General features: G+C 35.6%; 1 protein-coding gene across 4 annotated transcripts in view; it reads left to right on the forward strand.

Moving 5' to 3' along the window:
* Positions 1–16,059, forward strand: part of CSDE1 (cold shock domain containing E1) — a 39,736-nt gene that overhangs the window by 15,244 nt on the left and 8,433 nt on the right. Inside the window, exons 3-15 of one of the 4 annotated variants that reach the window (XM_032302652.1) lie at positions 1,776–1,925; positions 3,552–3,750; positions 4,737–4,846; positions 5,249–5,341; positions 5,959–6,056; positions 8,532–8,613; positions 8,965–9,093; positions 9,199–9,324; positions 9,917–10,129; positions 11,697–11,837; positions 11,922–12,086; positions 15,122–15,229; positions 15,835–16,010. In XM_032302652.1, the coding sequence (XP_032158543.1) occupies positions 1,785–1,925; positions 3,552–3,750; positions 4,737–4,846; positions 5,249–5,341; positions 5,959–6,056; positions 8,532–8,613; positions 8,965–9,093; positions 9,199–9,324; positions 9,917–10,129; positions 11,697–11,837; positions 11,922–12,086; positions 15,122–15,229; positions 15,835–16,010 (1,781 nt within the window). In that variant the 5' untranslated portion in view covers positions 1,776–1,784. Of the gene's footprint in view, positions 1–1,769; positions 1,926–3,551; positions 3,751–4,736; positions 4,847–5,248; positions 5,342–5,958; positions 6,057–8,531; positions 8,614–8,964; positions 9,094–9,198; positions 9,325–9,916; positions 10,130–11,696; positions 11,838–11,921; positions 12,087–15,121; positions 15,230–15,834; positions 16,011–16,059 lie in introns of those variants that run through there. The other 3 variants (XM_032302655.1, XM_032302654.1, XM_032302653.1) reach the window with 3 other exon arrangements.

Raw genomic sequence — 16,059 nt, forward strand, 5'->3', positions numbered from 1 at the left:
TCTGTTCTTGAGCCATGAACTTTTTTCATTGGACTTACACTTTTATGTAATTGGCAGTGTTTTTTTAATGAACTTTTATTTTGTTTAATGGTGAAGTGTAGTGCTGGTTAAGAAAATTTTACAATGCAATAGAATTGTAGTTTAATTTGAATTGTGAGGATTCTTTGAAGGGAAGGGTGTTAACATATTGTTTTATCTAAAATTGAGTAATACGTTTTTCCTTAGAAAAAGAAGACACACCCCCCCCCCCATGGATGAAAGCTAGAGAAGGAAACTTCAGTCAGGAAAGATGCTAAGAGAAAGGAAAAGCCTTTTTCAGTTGTGTTTTGATGTTCATTTAGAGGTGAGGTGAGACTTAAAGAGCAATACAGCTTAAATTCCAGAACCTTCCTTGTAATTCTGTTTCATTTTCTCTTAGAAAAACAAGTGTCTTACCTCGTTCCTATAGGAATGTGTGGTAGGACTGGAGACTTGAGGTTTCTGTGATTTCATGACCTGTGTGTTACAAATGCCCGTGTAGTGTTCTTACCTGTATGTAATAAGAACTGTCATCCAAAGATGAGAGAAGCTCAGCTTGAAAGTCATGATCCAAGATAAATCTTGGGCTCAGAGTAGTCTTCTTCAGATTAATTTGATGAAATGGTTAGTGTAATAGCATGTACAGTCGGTGTGTACGTGTGTATATACTTAGAGATCATGTGATTATGCTATATTTGTGTTGTAAAGTCTAGTGCTACAAATAAGATAAAGATGAAATAAGCAATATTATAAAAATATTTTACTGTTAACAGTGCAGAAACTTTCCACTCTTACTAAAAATATTATGTCTAAATGCTTTTTAGGTGTTTAAAAACTTTATGCCATCATAAATTATTATGTGGGGAACAATGTACATGTAGTGTGTCTTATTGCTCCTAGTATGTCTGTACATAGTCTTGATATTAATGTTTTGGCAGACTTGTCAGATATTATTAAATGGTCATTTTATGTTCTGATTTGGAGGTCAAAGAACTAGTACTAGGATGAGAAGTGTCGGATCCCATTTACTTTGCCTATGTTTTGCCTTGTTTAGCATGGCCTACCTAAGATTATTCTGCAGCAATCTTTTTCAACCATTTGTCTGTTTTTGAAGGCAGTTTAGTTAATCTAGATAGCTAAGTTTGTCCACTTAATTGGGCAAATATAAACTAATATGCTGAAAGTAAATGAGTGGGGGTTTCACTTACCACCCTCTTGTGTTCCTCACCCTTCCCTCAGAACACCTAATTAATGTGTATATATGTGATGTGATCTAACATACCAACTCATTCCTCTCCTGCAAGTACATGATAAATATTTACAAAGCTTAATTTTATCTTTGGACAAAATAAATACGTAGTTGTAATATTTTCTTCCCATATCCCATTGGATTATCTTATGTGTACTCTGGGGAGACAAGTTGATTAATAATTTTAGATTATTTGTAAAGTTGTGAGATGTTGAGAAGAAATTGGGCTGAACTGTGTCATTATAGCAACCACCAGAGAATCCTGATGGCATTTTAAAAATTGTAAATGTTGTGGATTAGGGATTGTAAAAATACAAAGTTTTAAAAATACATTTCAGCTTGATCTTTTAATATTAACGCCATAATTTCTTTCGTCAATAGAAATCTGATTGAATTATATTTTGCTGAAGTAACCTGGTGAATCTGAAAAGATGAAGAAGTTGACTGTCATGTGTGTGTTAAATTGTTCTTGATCCATAGTTACAAACATTGTGCTATGTTATCACAGCTGTTTGAGATGGAGAATGCTTTTACTGTGTCATCATCAGATCCTCATCCCCCTCCTGCAGCCCCTCCTTCACATTCTTTACCTTTATCTTCATCTTCTACCTCATCTGGGACTAAAAAACAAAAGAGGACCCCCACGTATCAGAGATCTGTAAGTCAGGAAAACTGTCATCTTAGCCTATTTTGCTTTGTGTTAAGAGCATGACTTAGGGCCACTCACTTCTGTTGAAATAACCTGCAAACTCACTTTCTAACCCCTAGGCCTTTCCTTTATCTTTTAGTTTAGGGTCTTGCTACTCAGAGTGAGTCCAGAAGTCTAAAGTGTTGCTGTCACCTTGGGAGCTTGGAGAATCTCAAACTCCTGCCCCCAATATCGTCAGTATTTTGTATTTTAACCAGATTGCCAGGTAGTTAAAGTTTGAGAAGCCCAGATCATAGAGGTAGGCCTTCTTAGTTTGAATCCTCTGCCGTTTGACTTTGACAAGTCATTTAACCTTTCTGGGTCTGTTACCTCATTAGTAAGGGGGTGATAATACTACTTTCTAATGGGCTTTGTAAAAATTAAATAAGTTAGTAAGTGGTAAACACAGCAATGTCTAGCACGAAAGAACTAGAACTTCAGCACCTACTTGTTGGGTGACTTTGATTTGCATGATTTGGCCATCTTATGCACTGTTTCACTACTCATTCTTGGGTTTAGTGTTCTCCAATTTGTCATTTTTTTTTTCCCTAATGAAAGATATTTTTATTAATAATGCCAACATCACACTTAGGATGCTTTTTAATAAGTCAAATTTTCAGTGAAAGGGTCTAAAACTAGTAAAGATGTGGATATGTTGCTGTTACAGACCTGACCTTTGCTAGGGATTTAGTCCTCTTTAATTCATCACTTATATTAATAAAATAATTTGTTTTTATAGTGTCTCTCAAGGCAAAATGTGATAGACAGTATTTGACGATGTAAACAGGTTCCATTGCATTGTACTTAAATAGCTCTTTTCACTAAAGATGTTTTCTTTTGCTTTATGTGATCATAGAAGCAAATGGCAGTATTTAGAGATTTCATCGGCACCTGAAATGGATGAAAAGATTTCTTTAAATATACCTGTGAAATGATTAAAAATTTTTAGATTTGAAGAGCTTTTGTTTTCTTGGAGTTTTGTTTTAGAAAAATCCTGTTTTCCAACTCACTGTTTGGCTCGTTTTCCATTGGAGAATCGAAGTATGCATTTATTTTCTGATATTTTCTAGTTTGAAATAAGTATTTCATACCAGGTTTCTTTTGTTTTCATCTCTACTAATTTAAATAATTGCTTTTGGATGCATGGCTTAACAAATAGTATTCAGGTTTCTATTTAAGTTTCAAAGTCGATTTTAATTTCTTAAGGAAGTGTTCTGGTAGTTTGGGTTTCCATCCCTTGGATATCCATTACCCTGCTTCTGAAATTACTGTTTTAGTCATTTAAAGTTAACATAAAAGAAGCTTTTACTTAATGTAGCTGCTCTGCCTTAACACTGAACTCCAGAAATCCTATTTGCTGGTAAGTGAAAATTCTACCATAAATTAGGGAAATTCCCTAAAATAAATGAGATTATTTCTTCTGAAATGTTTTATAGCTGAACTAATATTTCAGTAATAAAAGTCCATAAATTTCCCTTTACCTACTTTATTTTCTTTACCTTTTTCCATTAAAAATTTAGTGGTTTGTTCATCAGACTTCGTATGCTATGAAGATAATGTACAGATCTGAGTATATTCTTTTTCTTTTTAAAACAGATGAGCTTTGATCCAAACCTTCTCCATAACAATGGACACAATGGGTACCCTAATGGTACTTCAGCAGCACTGCGTGAAACTGGGGTTATTGAAAAACTGCTAACCTCTTACGGATTTATTCAGTGTTCAGAACGTCAAGCTAGACTTTTCTTCCACTGTTCACAGTATAATGGCAACCTGCAGGACTTAAAAGTAGGAGGTAATCTGTCACTGATTATCCTTTTTAAAATAACTCATCACACATTTCTGTTGCATAATCAACTTGCTTATGACAGTATTACAGTTTTGGCCTTTTAATTGTCCCAATTACAGATGTGTGTCTCTGTAAACCAGCAGAATCTTGATTTCTGTTGTGGTGTCTTTGAGGGGGATGAAAGACTCATTGACTTAAAGATACCTTTGAAATTTTTTTTTAATAGATACTTGGAAGATCTAATTATTTTTCTCCACGTTTATGACTAGAGTTATATATTGGATTTTAAGCCAATGGAAATACTAAACTTACAATGTTAGTTTTAACTATTTTATTGGGTCATATATTTGGTAGTACCTGAAAAAAAAAAAAAACAGAATGTTACCACTTGGACTGTTCATCTTGGTTTACACAATAAAAATCACTTTTACATATGAAAATATATGACTTAGTAGAAGACTGAAATTATAAGATCTCAGTGTGTGTTTTTTAAAATATCTTTGGGGGAAAGTCAGAACAATAGTTAACATGAGTATTTGCATACTGAATACTTTAACCCTACAAGAGCATTATTTTGGTTAATCCTTATTTTGTGTATGAGGAAACCTGAGAAGCTTAAGAAAAAAGAAAACTTGCCAAAAGTTATGATTTGCAGTATACGTAAATACTGTGAAGATTAAGACTAAGATATTCCTATCTTAGTCTAAAGCAGTAGTTCTGGAGCATTAGTATGTATGAAAATAAACTGGAAGGCTTGTTTAAACATAAATTGCTGTACTTGGTGCCTAGAGTTTGTCTTTGAGTAGATCTGGAGTGGGGCCCAGGAATTTGCATTTCTTCTAAGCTCCCAGGTAATGCTGCTGTTACTGGTCCAAGAAGCACACTTTGAGAAGTCACCAGTGTACAGCAACTCAAATGCAAAGTTTGGCTTGAAAGTGAGATACCATTTTGTCAAAGTTAGTCCAACAAATACAATACTTACTTTATTTTAGATGATGTTGAATTTGAAGTATCATCTGACCGGCGGACTGGGAAACCCATTGCTGTTAAACTGGTGAAGATAAAACCAGAAATCCTCCCTGAAGAACGAATGAATGGACAAGTTAGTGGCTTTGATGCTTTGTGTTTTCTTAGGGCCCTGCATTTGGATATCTTTCACATTAGAAAAGGAAGATTCTCCCCATCTCCTCAGTTTGCACGCAAGAGAGCTATAGTATATAAAGATTATTATTTTAAAATTCTATCAGAAGCACTGGCATTTCTTGACCTGAAATATAAAATATGGTCAAGATTCAATTTGGGTTTTTACATATAACCCTAAGTCTATACTTACAGTCAGTTTGTGTACTGTAAGTTTGAAACTTGGCAGCATGACATCCTCTTGTGGATCATATTAAAATGCATCCCTATGTATAGTATAGAGGATATTAAAATTCAGTTAATATTGCACAGTGCTGCTCCTGAAATGATTAGCAATGGAAATTTTTTTTTTTTTGACTGGTAGGTTGTGTGCGCTGTTCCTCACAACTTAGAGAGTAAATCTCCAGCTGCCCCGGGTCAGAGTCCAACAGGGAGTGTATGCTACGAACGTAATGGGGTAAACTTGTGTATTTTTCTTAAACCTTTGCCTGATCCACCATGTGATCTATAAGCGTACTTTAAAATTCAAAATAGAAAACGTAAGCTGCAGTTGATAAATTCAGTTTTAAATTTGGTTTCTAAGAGACTTCGAGTGCAGCATAATCAAAAATTTTAAAAAGAAAAAATCCTTAGGACTTCCAAGTGTCTTAGCTTGCCCAAGTGTGACCTTAGTTAGAATATTAAGGTAAAATGTTCCTTTTACTTGCTTTTTTGGGGGTTGTGGGAGGGGATCTTTTTTCTGGTTCTTTTTAAGCACTAACTCCATCTTTTTGTTTGGAATGCCTTATATAAAAATTGTTTTTTTTGAAATGTAACTACAGTCTCTGGGCAAATGCTTCCACGTGTGTAAGCTTTTTGAAGTTGGATTGCTGCTCAGCTGTGGACTCGCAGAAGTCATCAGCATCATGGAGGGGAAGTGTGTGTTTATATGACTAAAACGATGTACTTGTTATAAAGCATTTTTAAGAAATTTGGCTTAAAATGCCAGCTTAAGAGGTATTTAACGAAGTAAATCGCAGTATACAGAGAACATGCATCCTGCCAATATAGTAATAATAACTTATTAATTCACAGGAAGTGTTTTATCTGACTTACACCCCTGAAGATGTCGAAGGGAATGTTCAGCTGGAAACTGGAGATAAAATAAACTTTGTAATTGATAACAATAAACAGTAAGTTCTTTTATTCCACCTAAGTTGGGGTTTTTTGTTTTGTTTCTTTTGTCTACCCCCTCCAATAAGAAGAAAAAATCTGAAATGAGTTAAAAACCGAACATGTAAATGTGGATAATTTTAATGATTTTCATGATCTTTTAAACTTCATTAAGAATTTTAGGGTCTGTTCTATGATGGGCACTGTGTGGATGTCAAAAATAGGAATATAATTAAAATATGGTCGAGTTTTTAAGGAGCTGTTTGAGAAGTCAGTGAAAGTTTTGCAAAAGCAGTAGTGTGGGAGAGAAGTTTTAAGGGAAGGGTGAGGGTGTAAAAGTCACTAGGGAGATTGCGGGGGTGTGGGAGCATTCTGTGTAGAAGTATAATTTTGAGGAAATGGCCAAAAATTTGAGTTGATTGAACTGACTGGATCATGGGAAGATGAAGTTTGAGATTTATCGTGTAGTCCTAGGACTCGTTGAAGGATTTTAAGTTGGGTGGGAGCCAGAATGGAGGTGTGATCAATTTAGGTCATTGTAAGTCATGGAGGTGGTAGACATGGAGAGTAGTGGTACTGTAGAGGCAGTGACATAAGAGTTAATATGCAAGATGAGGATCTAATACACTAACAAGGATAGGCCAGTGGTGATCAGGTGGAGAAGTCAGGCCACACTGCGAAGATAAAACCACGTTTTGTGATTGATTAGGTGGAGGTGTATATGGGAATTACTGAGAGGGGAATCCCAAATGACACTTGTCTGGCTACTGGGCAGATGATGATATTATTAACCAGACTAAGAAGATACAAAAAAAACTATTAGTGTGGGAGAAAAATTCTGCTTATTTTGGCATTTTGAATTTGAGGTGTCTGGGTATATCTAGGTGAAGCTACTGAACATGTGTTGTATGTGTAAGTCTAAAACGAGCTAGTACTAGGATATACAGCTGTGAAATTCATCAGCATAAGCAGTTTAAGGGAAGTGTAGTTAAGAAAGCCTAGGGATAGTTATTTTTAAAAGAGTACAGAAGGAAGTTAAAAGAAGTAGGAAGTTGAAAAAAATGCTAGGAATGCACTTTCCAACAGCACAGAGAAAGCAAAGACCCAAGAGCATGTGCAGAATTAACTATCCCTGAACCTTATTTCTTATAAGACTTTAGTCTTCATTTTTAAGGAATCAGATTGAGGGGCTTCTGGATGGCTCAGTTGGTTAAGTGTTGGACTCTTGATTTCCACTCAGGTCATGATCTCCAGGTCGTGGGATATGGGCCCATATTGGGCTCTGTGTGGCTCAGCGGGGAGCCTACTCCCCTCTCTTTCCTCTTCCCCCACCTTGCATGTGCTCTTCTTCTGTGCTCTGTCTCTAAAATAAATCTTTAAAAAATAGAAGGAATCAAATTGAGTTGGTGTTATATTAATAGTTCTAGTCTAAGGGCCTCGATGTGATCTCGCGAAGTACGGGGATAGGGCTTGAGTTTAAGGTGGAGCCAGGGAAAGGGTTTTATTTAACCTTTATTAAATTTCTATGTGTGCCAAGCACTTGCACTGAATACTTTTAAGTGTAGTTGTTAATCCTGAGAACAGCTTTACCTGATGTGTTCCATCTGTAAAATTGAGGTATGTTCTCACTTGCCTGAAGTCATAACAGTCTTGAAATAGCAGATATTTGAACCCCAGTGTGGTTCTAAACAAATTTTTCCAGTGCCTTCATTATTTTGTTGATTTTTGAAATAAAAAGCACAGTTGGGTTATAGTTTGTCCATGAAAAATTAAGGGAAGTACCTGCTTAATCTGCAGCTTTTCTTAAAACAACTCTACCAACAGTTTGTACCATCTTTGAGAAGAAGTCAGATTCATACTGCTGCTGCTCAAAGATGGGGACAGAATAATATGTGGTCCTTAATTTGTTTTCAGTGAAGGTGAATGTCATTTTTAAAAGTGTAGCAGATTTCTTCCTTAATCACTGCATTTACTCAGCTTTCTTTTATGGCTTTTAATCAGAAATGATTGATGGGATAGCTAAATTCAGCACGTCGGAAATAGGGACCATCTCTTACTCATCTCTGTATCTATCCCAGTACCTTTGTTTGTAGCATGTATAATACCTACTCAAATGTTTATCCAAGAAATGATCTTCCTAAAATTTCAGATTCTCCATCTTTTGTTGCGTTCAACTTGTGACTTCATTTCTTTTGTTGGAATAGGAAAGCATTGAGTGTCCATGATATTCTTTTAAGAATCTAAGAGAAAAATGATTCATATGTGTGTGTGTCTAATTTAGAAGGATAGGGAGTTTGAACAAAAATCCTTTGCATATGAAGCCATATGAAAAGGATCATGTGCTGTAAACTATATTTGCTCTTCATGTTGACATAAAAATTCTTGAGACCTCAGAAAATTAGTTTGTCTGAACTTATGTCTAACCAAACCAATGCATTTTTCACCCCCTCTTTGATTCCCGCCCCCCCAACCCCACCCAATTACTCCCTTTCTAGTACTGGTGCTGTAAGTGCTCGTAACATTATGCTGTTGAAAAAGAAACAAGCCCGCTGTCAGGGAGTAGTTTGTGCCATGAAGGTAAGTGTCATCAAGTACAAGAAACTTGAGGGTTTTTTCTTTTACTACTTTTAGTCTGTACTTCATACCCAAGCAAGCCTTTTGTTTTTGTTTTTTTCTCTTAATCTTCCCTTTAAAAATATTTTCACTGTTAATATCAGAAGTACTCTCTTAAAATTCCTTGGTTACTAATTCATTATGTTTTTTAAAATTGATACTGTTAATAGTAGACCTAACGAAATATATTGTTTCTGATACAGTATAATTTTATGAAAAGATTGCTTATTGAATGCAAATTATAATCATAAATACGGCACTTAATAGTACCTAATGTTCCTATTATTTTTTTGGGTTTTGCTTGTTTGTCTTTAGGAGGCGTTTGGCTTTATTGAAAGAGGTGATATTGTAAAAGAGATATTCTTTCACTATAGTGAATTTAAGGGTGACTTAGAAACCTTACAGCCTGGAGATGACGTGGAATTCACAATCAAGGACAGAAATGTAAGATAGTTGACTGGCTTGATCTTTGGCCTTTTAAGATCGAAAATGAATTACATTTTTAGGAAACACTTAAAATTATATGACCCCCCCCCTTTTGTGATTTAGGGTAAAGAAGTCGCAACTGATGTCAGACTATTGCCTCAAGGAACAGTCATTTTTGAAGATATCAGCATTGAACATTTTGAAGGAACTGTAACCAAAGTAATCCCAAAAGTACCCAGTAAAAACCAGGTAAGGAGTCTTTTTCAAGAGAGTTTTCTTTTATCTCATGAGTAGTAGAATAATTTGGTATACAGAAATTTTAATTAATGTAATTTTATGATGTTGAACAATTGACTATTTCTTGATATATATAATTAAGCTAAATGAGAAACCAGTGATTATATATGAATATGTTTTAGTTTTTACTGGTTTATAAGGAGAAAGGGACAAAACTGTTGGTTAAATTGGGGGAAAACCAGTTTGGGTGTGCATTTATTGGGGTTCTCTCCGAGGGCACACCCCCCTCCCCCCATTTGTTTCATTTGTGTGGGAGGTAAGGTGAGGAGAGGACACTGGTGGTGTCATTGCTGAAGAAATGTGAAACATTAAAGACTTGAAATTTTTTTTCTTAAATATCTCTGTGTCATTTTATGATTTTATGATTGTATTATGTGACCGTAGAACACAGAGCTTTCAAATTGGACTTGTTATCAACATCGTTTTTCCCTGTAGGGAACTGTTTATTATAAATAACATGGGTTTGCTGTGTGTTCTTCTTGTTTGACTTAGAACTAGGAAGGATGAGAAATCTCCAGCTAAAATAGTTTTTCCTTCTCATCAGAATGACCCATTGCCAGGACGCATCAAAGTTGATTTTGTGATTCCTAAAGAACTTCCCTTTGGAGACAAAGATACAAAATCCAAGGTGACTCTGCTGGAAGGCGACCATGTTAGGTTTAATATTTCAACAGACCGACGTGACAAGTTAGAACGAGCAACCAACATAGAAGTTCTTTCAAACACATTTCAGTTCACTAATGAAGCCAGAGAGATGGTACGTGTTGGATATTGTTTGATACTTGTATTCAGTATGGGGCCAATATTATATTTGAATTTGTAATGCTGTATTGAGAAGTTTTTAAGGTAATGATAACATTGGGCAGTTACCTTAGTGATTAAGAACACAGATCTTTGAGTCAGTCTAGGTTTGATACCTAACCCTGCCAGTTATCTTGGAGTAGATGTGAAAAAGTTTTAGAAAGTGTGTACAGGATGATTTCTTAGATCTTTAGAGAGTCACTGATTCTCTGGACCTTAAACAGAAAGATTGAGAAAAATCAGATCAATTGTAGAAAGTAAATTTTCCCAAACTGTTCCATAAAATGTTTAGTAAACACTAAATAAAGTTAAATAGGTTTTGGGTTTTTTTGGGCTTTGCAGATTCTTTTTAGTGGATATAAATCCAGGAATGACATGTACCAGAATTGTTTCCCAAACATATTTTATGGGCTTGCTTTTCATAAATTAACTTTCTCAGATGTAATACATTGTTTCGTTGAGGGTTATAACGTGTGGTATATCTCATGCTGTTAGTAGAACTGGGTACATTTACTGGAAATTTAAATTCCTTGGGACTTCTAACCTTTAACTTTGGAGATCTGATCTTATTTGACATTTGCAGTGTGCTTTTAACTTTAAAAATTTTGAGAACCAAAGGAATGTGTTTTTAAGAACTTCGCAGGTAGCATCTATTTTGCCTGACAGTGTGAACTGCACTGTAGAGTACTGTGGCTGCCATTAAGATTTAGCAAGGATTAAATGTCAGAATATTGTTTATGCTACATTCAGAACTGGTTATAGAATAGTCATCAGTAATAATGTAAATAAACATGCAATATATAAGTCATTGGTAGGTTAATAATAATTGTATCAATAAACATTTGAATACCTGCCATGTGCCAGGTAACTCTGGATATAATGCTACCACAGAGCTGGTAATTTAGTAAGATGGGGGGAAAAATAAGGAAAGGATTTCCTGTATTTTATTTATTCTTCAGACCTAAATTTTAAGCCTTTCTTGTGCCTAAACCCAAATAAAATTTTTTAAGGTAGAGACTAAAAAATTGCTTTTAATTGACTTTGGAAGTTCTTGAAATATTAGTGTATAGATTTTTGTAAATTCCCAGATGTCATCATAAAGCTTGGGACTTATTTGGAGTCTTTGATTCTGTCACTTAATTAGCTGGGTGCTTTGGACAAACTGCTTAACCTCCCTCAGCCTCAATTTCCTCATCTTGCAAAACGGGGTAATAATACCAAGTTCACAGATTTTTGAGAATTAAAAGGAATACATTGTGTGCATGTTCACATTCAAATGTTGATAATTTTTCCTATGCATACTGGCCAAGGATTAGCATCTCACACATTGCTTAAAGGTTAATTTACTAAAAGACTGAAAAGCAGTGAGTTTTTATTTAAATGGAGAAATTAAAATGTAGATACAGAATTTGAGTCATTAATACAGATAATTCCTAATGAATTCAACTTGATGCTTCCAAAGTTGAATATTGTTTTCTTGGCAAGCTTCACAGCCAGTGAAAATATTATTGTCTGGATTTCAGGGTGTAATTGCTGCCATGAGAGACGGTTTTGGTTTCATCAAGTGTGTGGATCGTGATGCTCGTATGTTCTTCCACTTCAGTGAAATTCTGGATGGGAACCAGCTCCATATTGCAGATGAAGTAGAGTTTACTGTGGTTCCTGTGAGTAGTTTTTGAGCAAAGAATGGAATGGTTTCTTGGTGCTTCATTTTTCAGTTTAAAGTTACTTTTATTTTTCACTTGTAGGATATGCTCTCTGCCCAAAGAAATCATGCTATTAGGATTAAAAAGCTTCCCAAGGGCACGGTTTCATTCCACTCCCATTCAGATCATCGTTTTCTGGGCACTGTAGAAAAAGAAGCCACTTTCTCCAACCCTAAAACCACTAGCCCAAATAAAGGCAAAGAAAAGGTAAGTTTTACATAATCAAAATGATTTGTGTAGCTTTTTTATTTTTTAAAGATTTATTTATTTTAGAGAGAAGGGCATAGTGGGGTGAAAGGGGCTGAGGGAGAAGGAAAAAGCAGACTCTAAATTGAGCATGGAACCCGATTCAGGGCTTGATCTCACGACCCTGAGATCATGACCTGAGCTGAAATCAGGTGTCGGATGCTTGACTGACAGCCCCCCGGCCCCCCCATGTATGTAGATCTGTATTAGTCTTCGGCTTCAAGGAAACCACTGTCCACACAATAATGGAGTTAAGTATTATCTCTTTTGGAATTCTCTAATATTAATGGTGGTGAACTAATCTAAAAGTTTTCTGATCTCAGCACTATTGACTTTTGTGTGGGAGTGGGTTGCTCTTGAGTACAGTGTTGGATACTTTGCAGCATCCCTGGCCTTTTCCAGTAGAGACCAGTATCTTCCCTCTCTCCCTCTGTGACAGCCAAAAGTGTTTCCAGATACTGCCAGACGTCCCAGAATCACCCCTGGTTGAGAAACACTCATGTAAAATGACAGTACTTGTCTTCCAAGGCAGTTTAAAACTTTGACATTTGGGTAGACTCCGTTCACACATTTGAACTCCCATTTATTGACTAGTTCACTGAATAGAAATATAAAGCTGTCTAGTCTAACATGGCTTTTGCTCTCAAGTAAGTAATAAATTGAGAGTGTACAGAAGCAGGTAATTCATGCAAAATATAAAATGTTGCCCAGAAATGTCAGTAAGAGTGCTATGGTTAAAATGAATTCTAAACTCAGGGGGAGAGGGGAGGCGGGGGTTGCTGGGATGGTTTCACTAAGGCACTGGCATTTAATAGGTAGAGATAACTGAGGAAAGGACATTCCTTACAGAATAGAGGCCAGATGAGAAAAATTCCGTTTCTTAAGAAAGCACTAAGTATTAAATAGGAAGACAGGGTTTTTCTTTGATGGGGCCAAATAGGGGAAATAAGAGTGAAAAATCAGAATACAGAAAGATTGAGAAGGTTTGATTGCTACTCTGAAGAATTTAGACATTGTTCTGTACTCAGTAGATTTCTTTTGGAAAGTGTCATTTCAGGAAGAAATGGCAATAGTATGAACCCTAGATGGGGGTATGGAGAAAGGCAAAAGATCAAGAGGCTTGATAGGAAATTTAGATAGTTGTTGAACCAGGGGACAGAGATCATGGATGTAGAGAAGAGAGAAGGAACATGAGAGAGAAGGTGATACAATTTAAAAAAAAAACTAGGAGCCTGTAAGAGTGGAATAGCATCTTCCCTTTTTTTTTTTTTTTTTGGAAAGAGCACAGGGGAGGAGTAGGGAAGAGGAGTATCTAGACTCCCTGCTCAGCAGGGAGCCCAGTGTTCTGCTTGATCCAAGGACTCTGGGATCTTGACCTGAGCTGAAAGCAGATGCTTAACTGACTTAGCCATCCAGGCACCCCAAGACTAGATTAGCATCTTGTTTTGCCTTTTTTTTTTTTTTTTTTTTTTTTTTTGTAGTTTAGGAAATCACTTCACCTCTGAGCTTAAGTTTTTAAACAAAAAAAAAAGTCAGTCTCCTGTTTCGCTGAAAAAGCTCTCACAGGGCCTAGCCCATAGTAGGAATTTCACAAGTGCTTCTGTTAAAAATAATAAAAACAAAAGAAAACCAATGGGGCTTATTTTTAATGGTTTTTAGGTCTTAGAATGTCCAGCTTCCCAGATGGCTCTGGCAAAGCTGACTTGATCAAGACAGCCTTTGTATGAGAAATTTCCTGCCCTTCTATTATTCTTTTCTTCTTGGCCAATACTGGACCCTAGTGAGTCCTTCTGTCATTGGGCTTATTTATAACAGTGTATTACACTTGTTTATGAATCTGTGTTCTCTACTAAACTGGGTTCTTTGAGAGCAGGGATTGTCTTATCTCTATTTCCTATACTTGGTGTAGAGTATGGTGTCAGGTGATGGCTAGATATCGAGGTTAATGGACTATATTTGAGAGCAAAATCAAATGCTGAGATTTTGAGTGTGGTTGACTTCAGAAGAATCAGTGTAAGACCTGATTTCGCTGACCACCTCCTTCATTTAACCAAAGTCAGATACTTAGCATCATTTTGTGCTGGCTATATAACCTTGGTCAAGTTTATTTTAACTTCCTAAAACTTTCCTAATAGAGGTCAGAGTAACTTTTGAAGATGGTTTTATCATAACATTAAATTTGGTAATAAAAGTGCCTAACATAATATCTGATATAATTTAAATGTTCAATATGATTACATAGTAGTTGTACAAGGAATATGAATGGTAAAAGAGTAGAAATTAACTGGTTTTGAATATTAATAGTTGGTAATGTATTCTGGAGCTTAGGAAAGGAGAGATGTGGGCAGTAATCCCCATAGGAATGATATTTGAAACCATAGGAGCAGTATAACTTATGTAGTTGCTCTACAGTGTTGTTTACTGTGTGATTCTATGTCACATATCCGAAATTTCTTAAGACTTTTGAAGAGCGAATCTTTCTAGTATTCATTTAAGTGTTACTGTGGAAACATTGGTATAATTGCCTGAATATCACATGCTCTGAACTGCGCTAGATCCTATATCAATTTAAATTCTAGTTCATTAGTTAAATTAATTTCATACAAAACACTACAGGGTACTATGGGAGATTCAAAGTAGGTGATAGAAAAGCTTCTTTACCCTACAGAATTTCCACTTTGCTAAAAAGTCATGCTTAGTTTAATTTTTGACGGTCTATGAGAAGTATGAAGTAAGCATGTGGTAAATTTTCAATAAGCTTTTCCTCCTCAACAAAAAAATCAGGTTCTTGAGACTAAAAAGATAGCAGATTGAGTTGGTCTTAGGTTAAGGTAAGACCCCCTTTTATTCATGAAAAATCTATTACTGTTAAGGAACCCTAGAATAGGGTATTTCTATAGTTGTGCCAATTCTGTAGCTCAAAGGTCTGTAAAAACTAGCTGCTTATTGCCTTTTTGTTCTTGATACTTTTCTTTTTTTTTTTTTTTTTTTTTTAGGAGGCTGAGGATGGTGTTATTGCTTATGATGATTGTGGGGTGAAATTGACTATTGCTTTTCAAGCCAAGGATGTGGAAGGATCTACTTCTCCTCAAATAGGAGATAAGGCAAGATAATTCTGCTGATTTGAGAGCAGGGTTAAAAATTGTCATCTTAATCATAAGTCTTGTACAATGGTTTCTTTTGAATTTTATCAAGTTTTGCTAAAACTGCTTTGTGCTTATGAGGTTAATATAGGAACATCTTCCCATTTAAAAGCGGCTTACTCAATTAAAACAGGGTCTGGAAAGCCCTTGTTAAAGCTTTTTGAGGAGTATTTAAAACACTAGCTAAGATATGCCTAAATCAATTAACTTAGATAAAAGTAATAATATTACAAGCTAAAACAGCCACCAAAATACTAGCAAAGTAAAATCACACTAAAGATTTTTTATTGCTTTGCATTTTTCTTGTACTTACAATGTCTGGTTTTCTGATAGCCCTGCTTTAGAGAAATTGAGACTCTATAAGGAATAAATATACACTGGAGAACAAAACTTGATCCCTTATGAAAAATGGAATGAGACATAGAAGTGTTAGTTTTGGTGAAAATGTATTTAACACAAAGGATATTTAGAGTGGAAAGCGTGGTCTAGGGGAAGTTACAGAACCTGAGGTAAAGAGCTTGATGTGGAAAAGACATGGTATTGATGAGTGTCCTTATTTTTCACAGGTTGAATTTAGTATTAGTGACAAACAGAGACCTGGACAACAGATTGCAACTTGTGTGCGACTTTTAGGTCGTAATTCCAACTCCAAGAGGCTCTTGGGTTATGTGGCAACTCTGAAGGATAATTTTGGATTTATTGAAACAGCCAATCATGATAAGGAAATCTTTTTCCATTATAGGTGAGGAATGCCTTATAGAACTTAGAGCCTACTATCCATTCTTTGGGAG

Source organism: Mustela erminea, chromosome 10, assembly GCF_009829155.1.
Source record: "Mustela erminea isolate mMusErm1 chromosome 10, mMusErm1.Pri, whole genome shotgun sequence".
Lineage (NCBI taxonomy): Eukaryota > Metazoa > Chordata > Mammalia > Carnivora > Mustelidae > Mustela > Mustela erminea.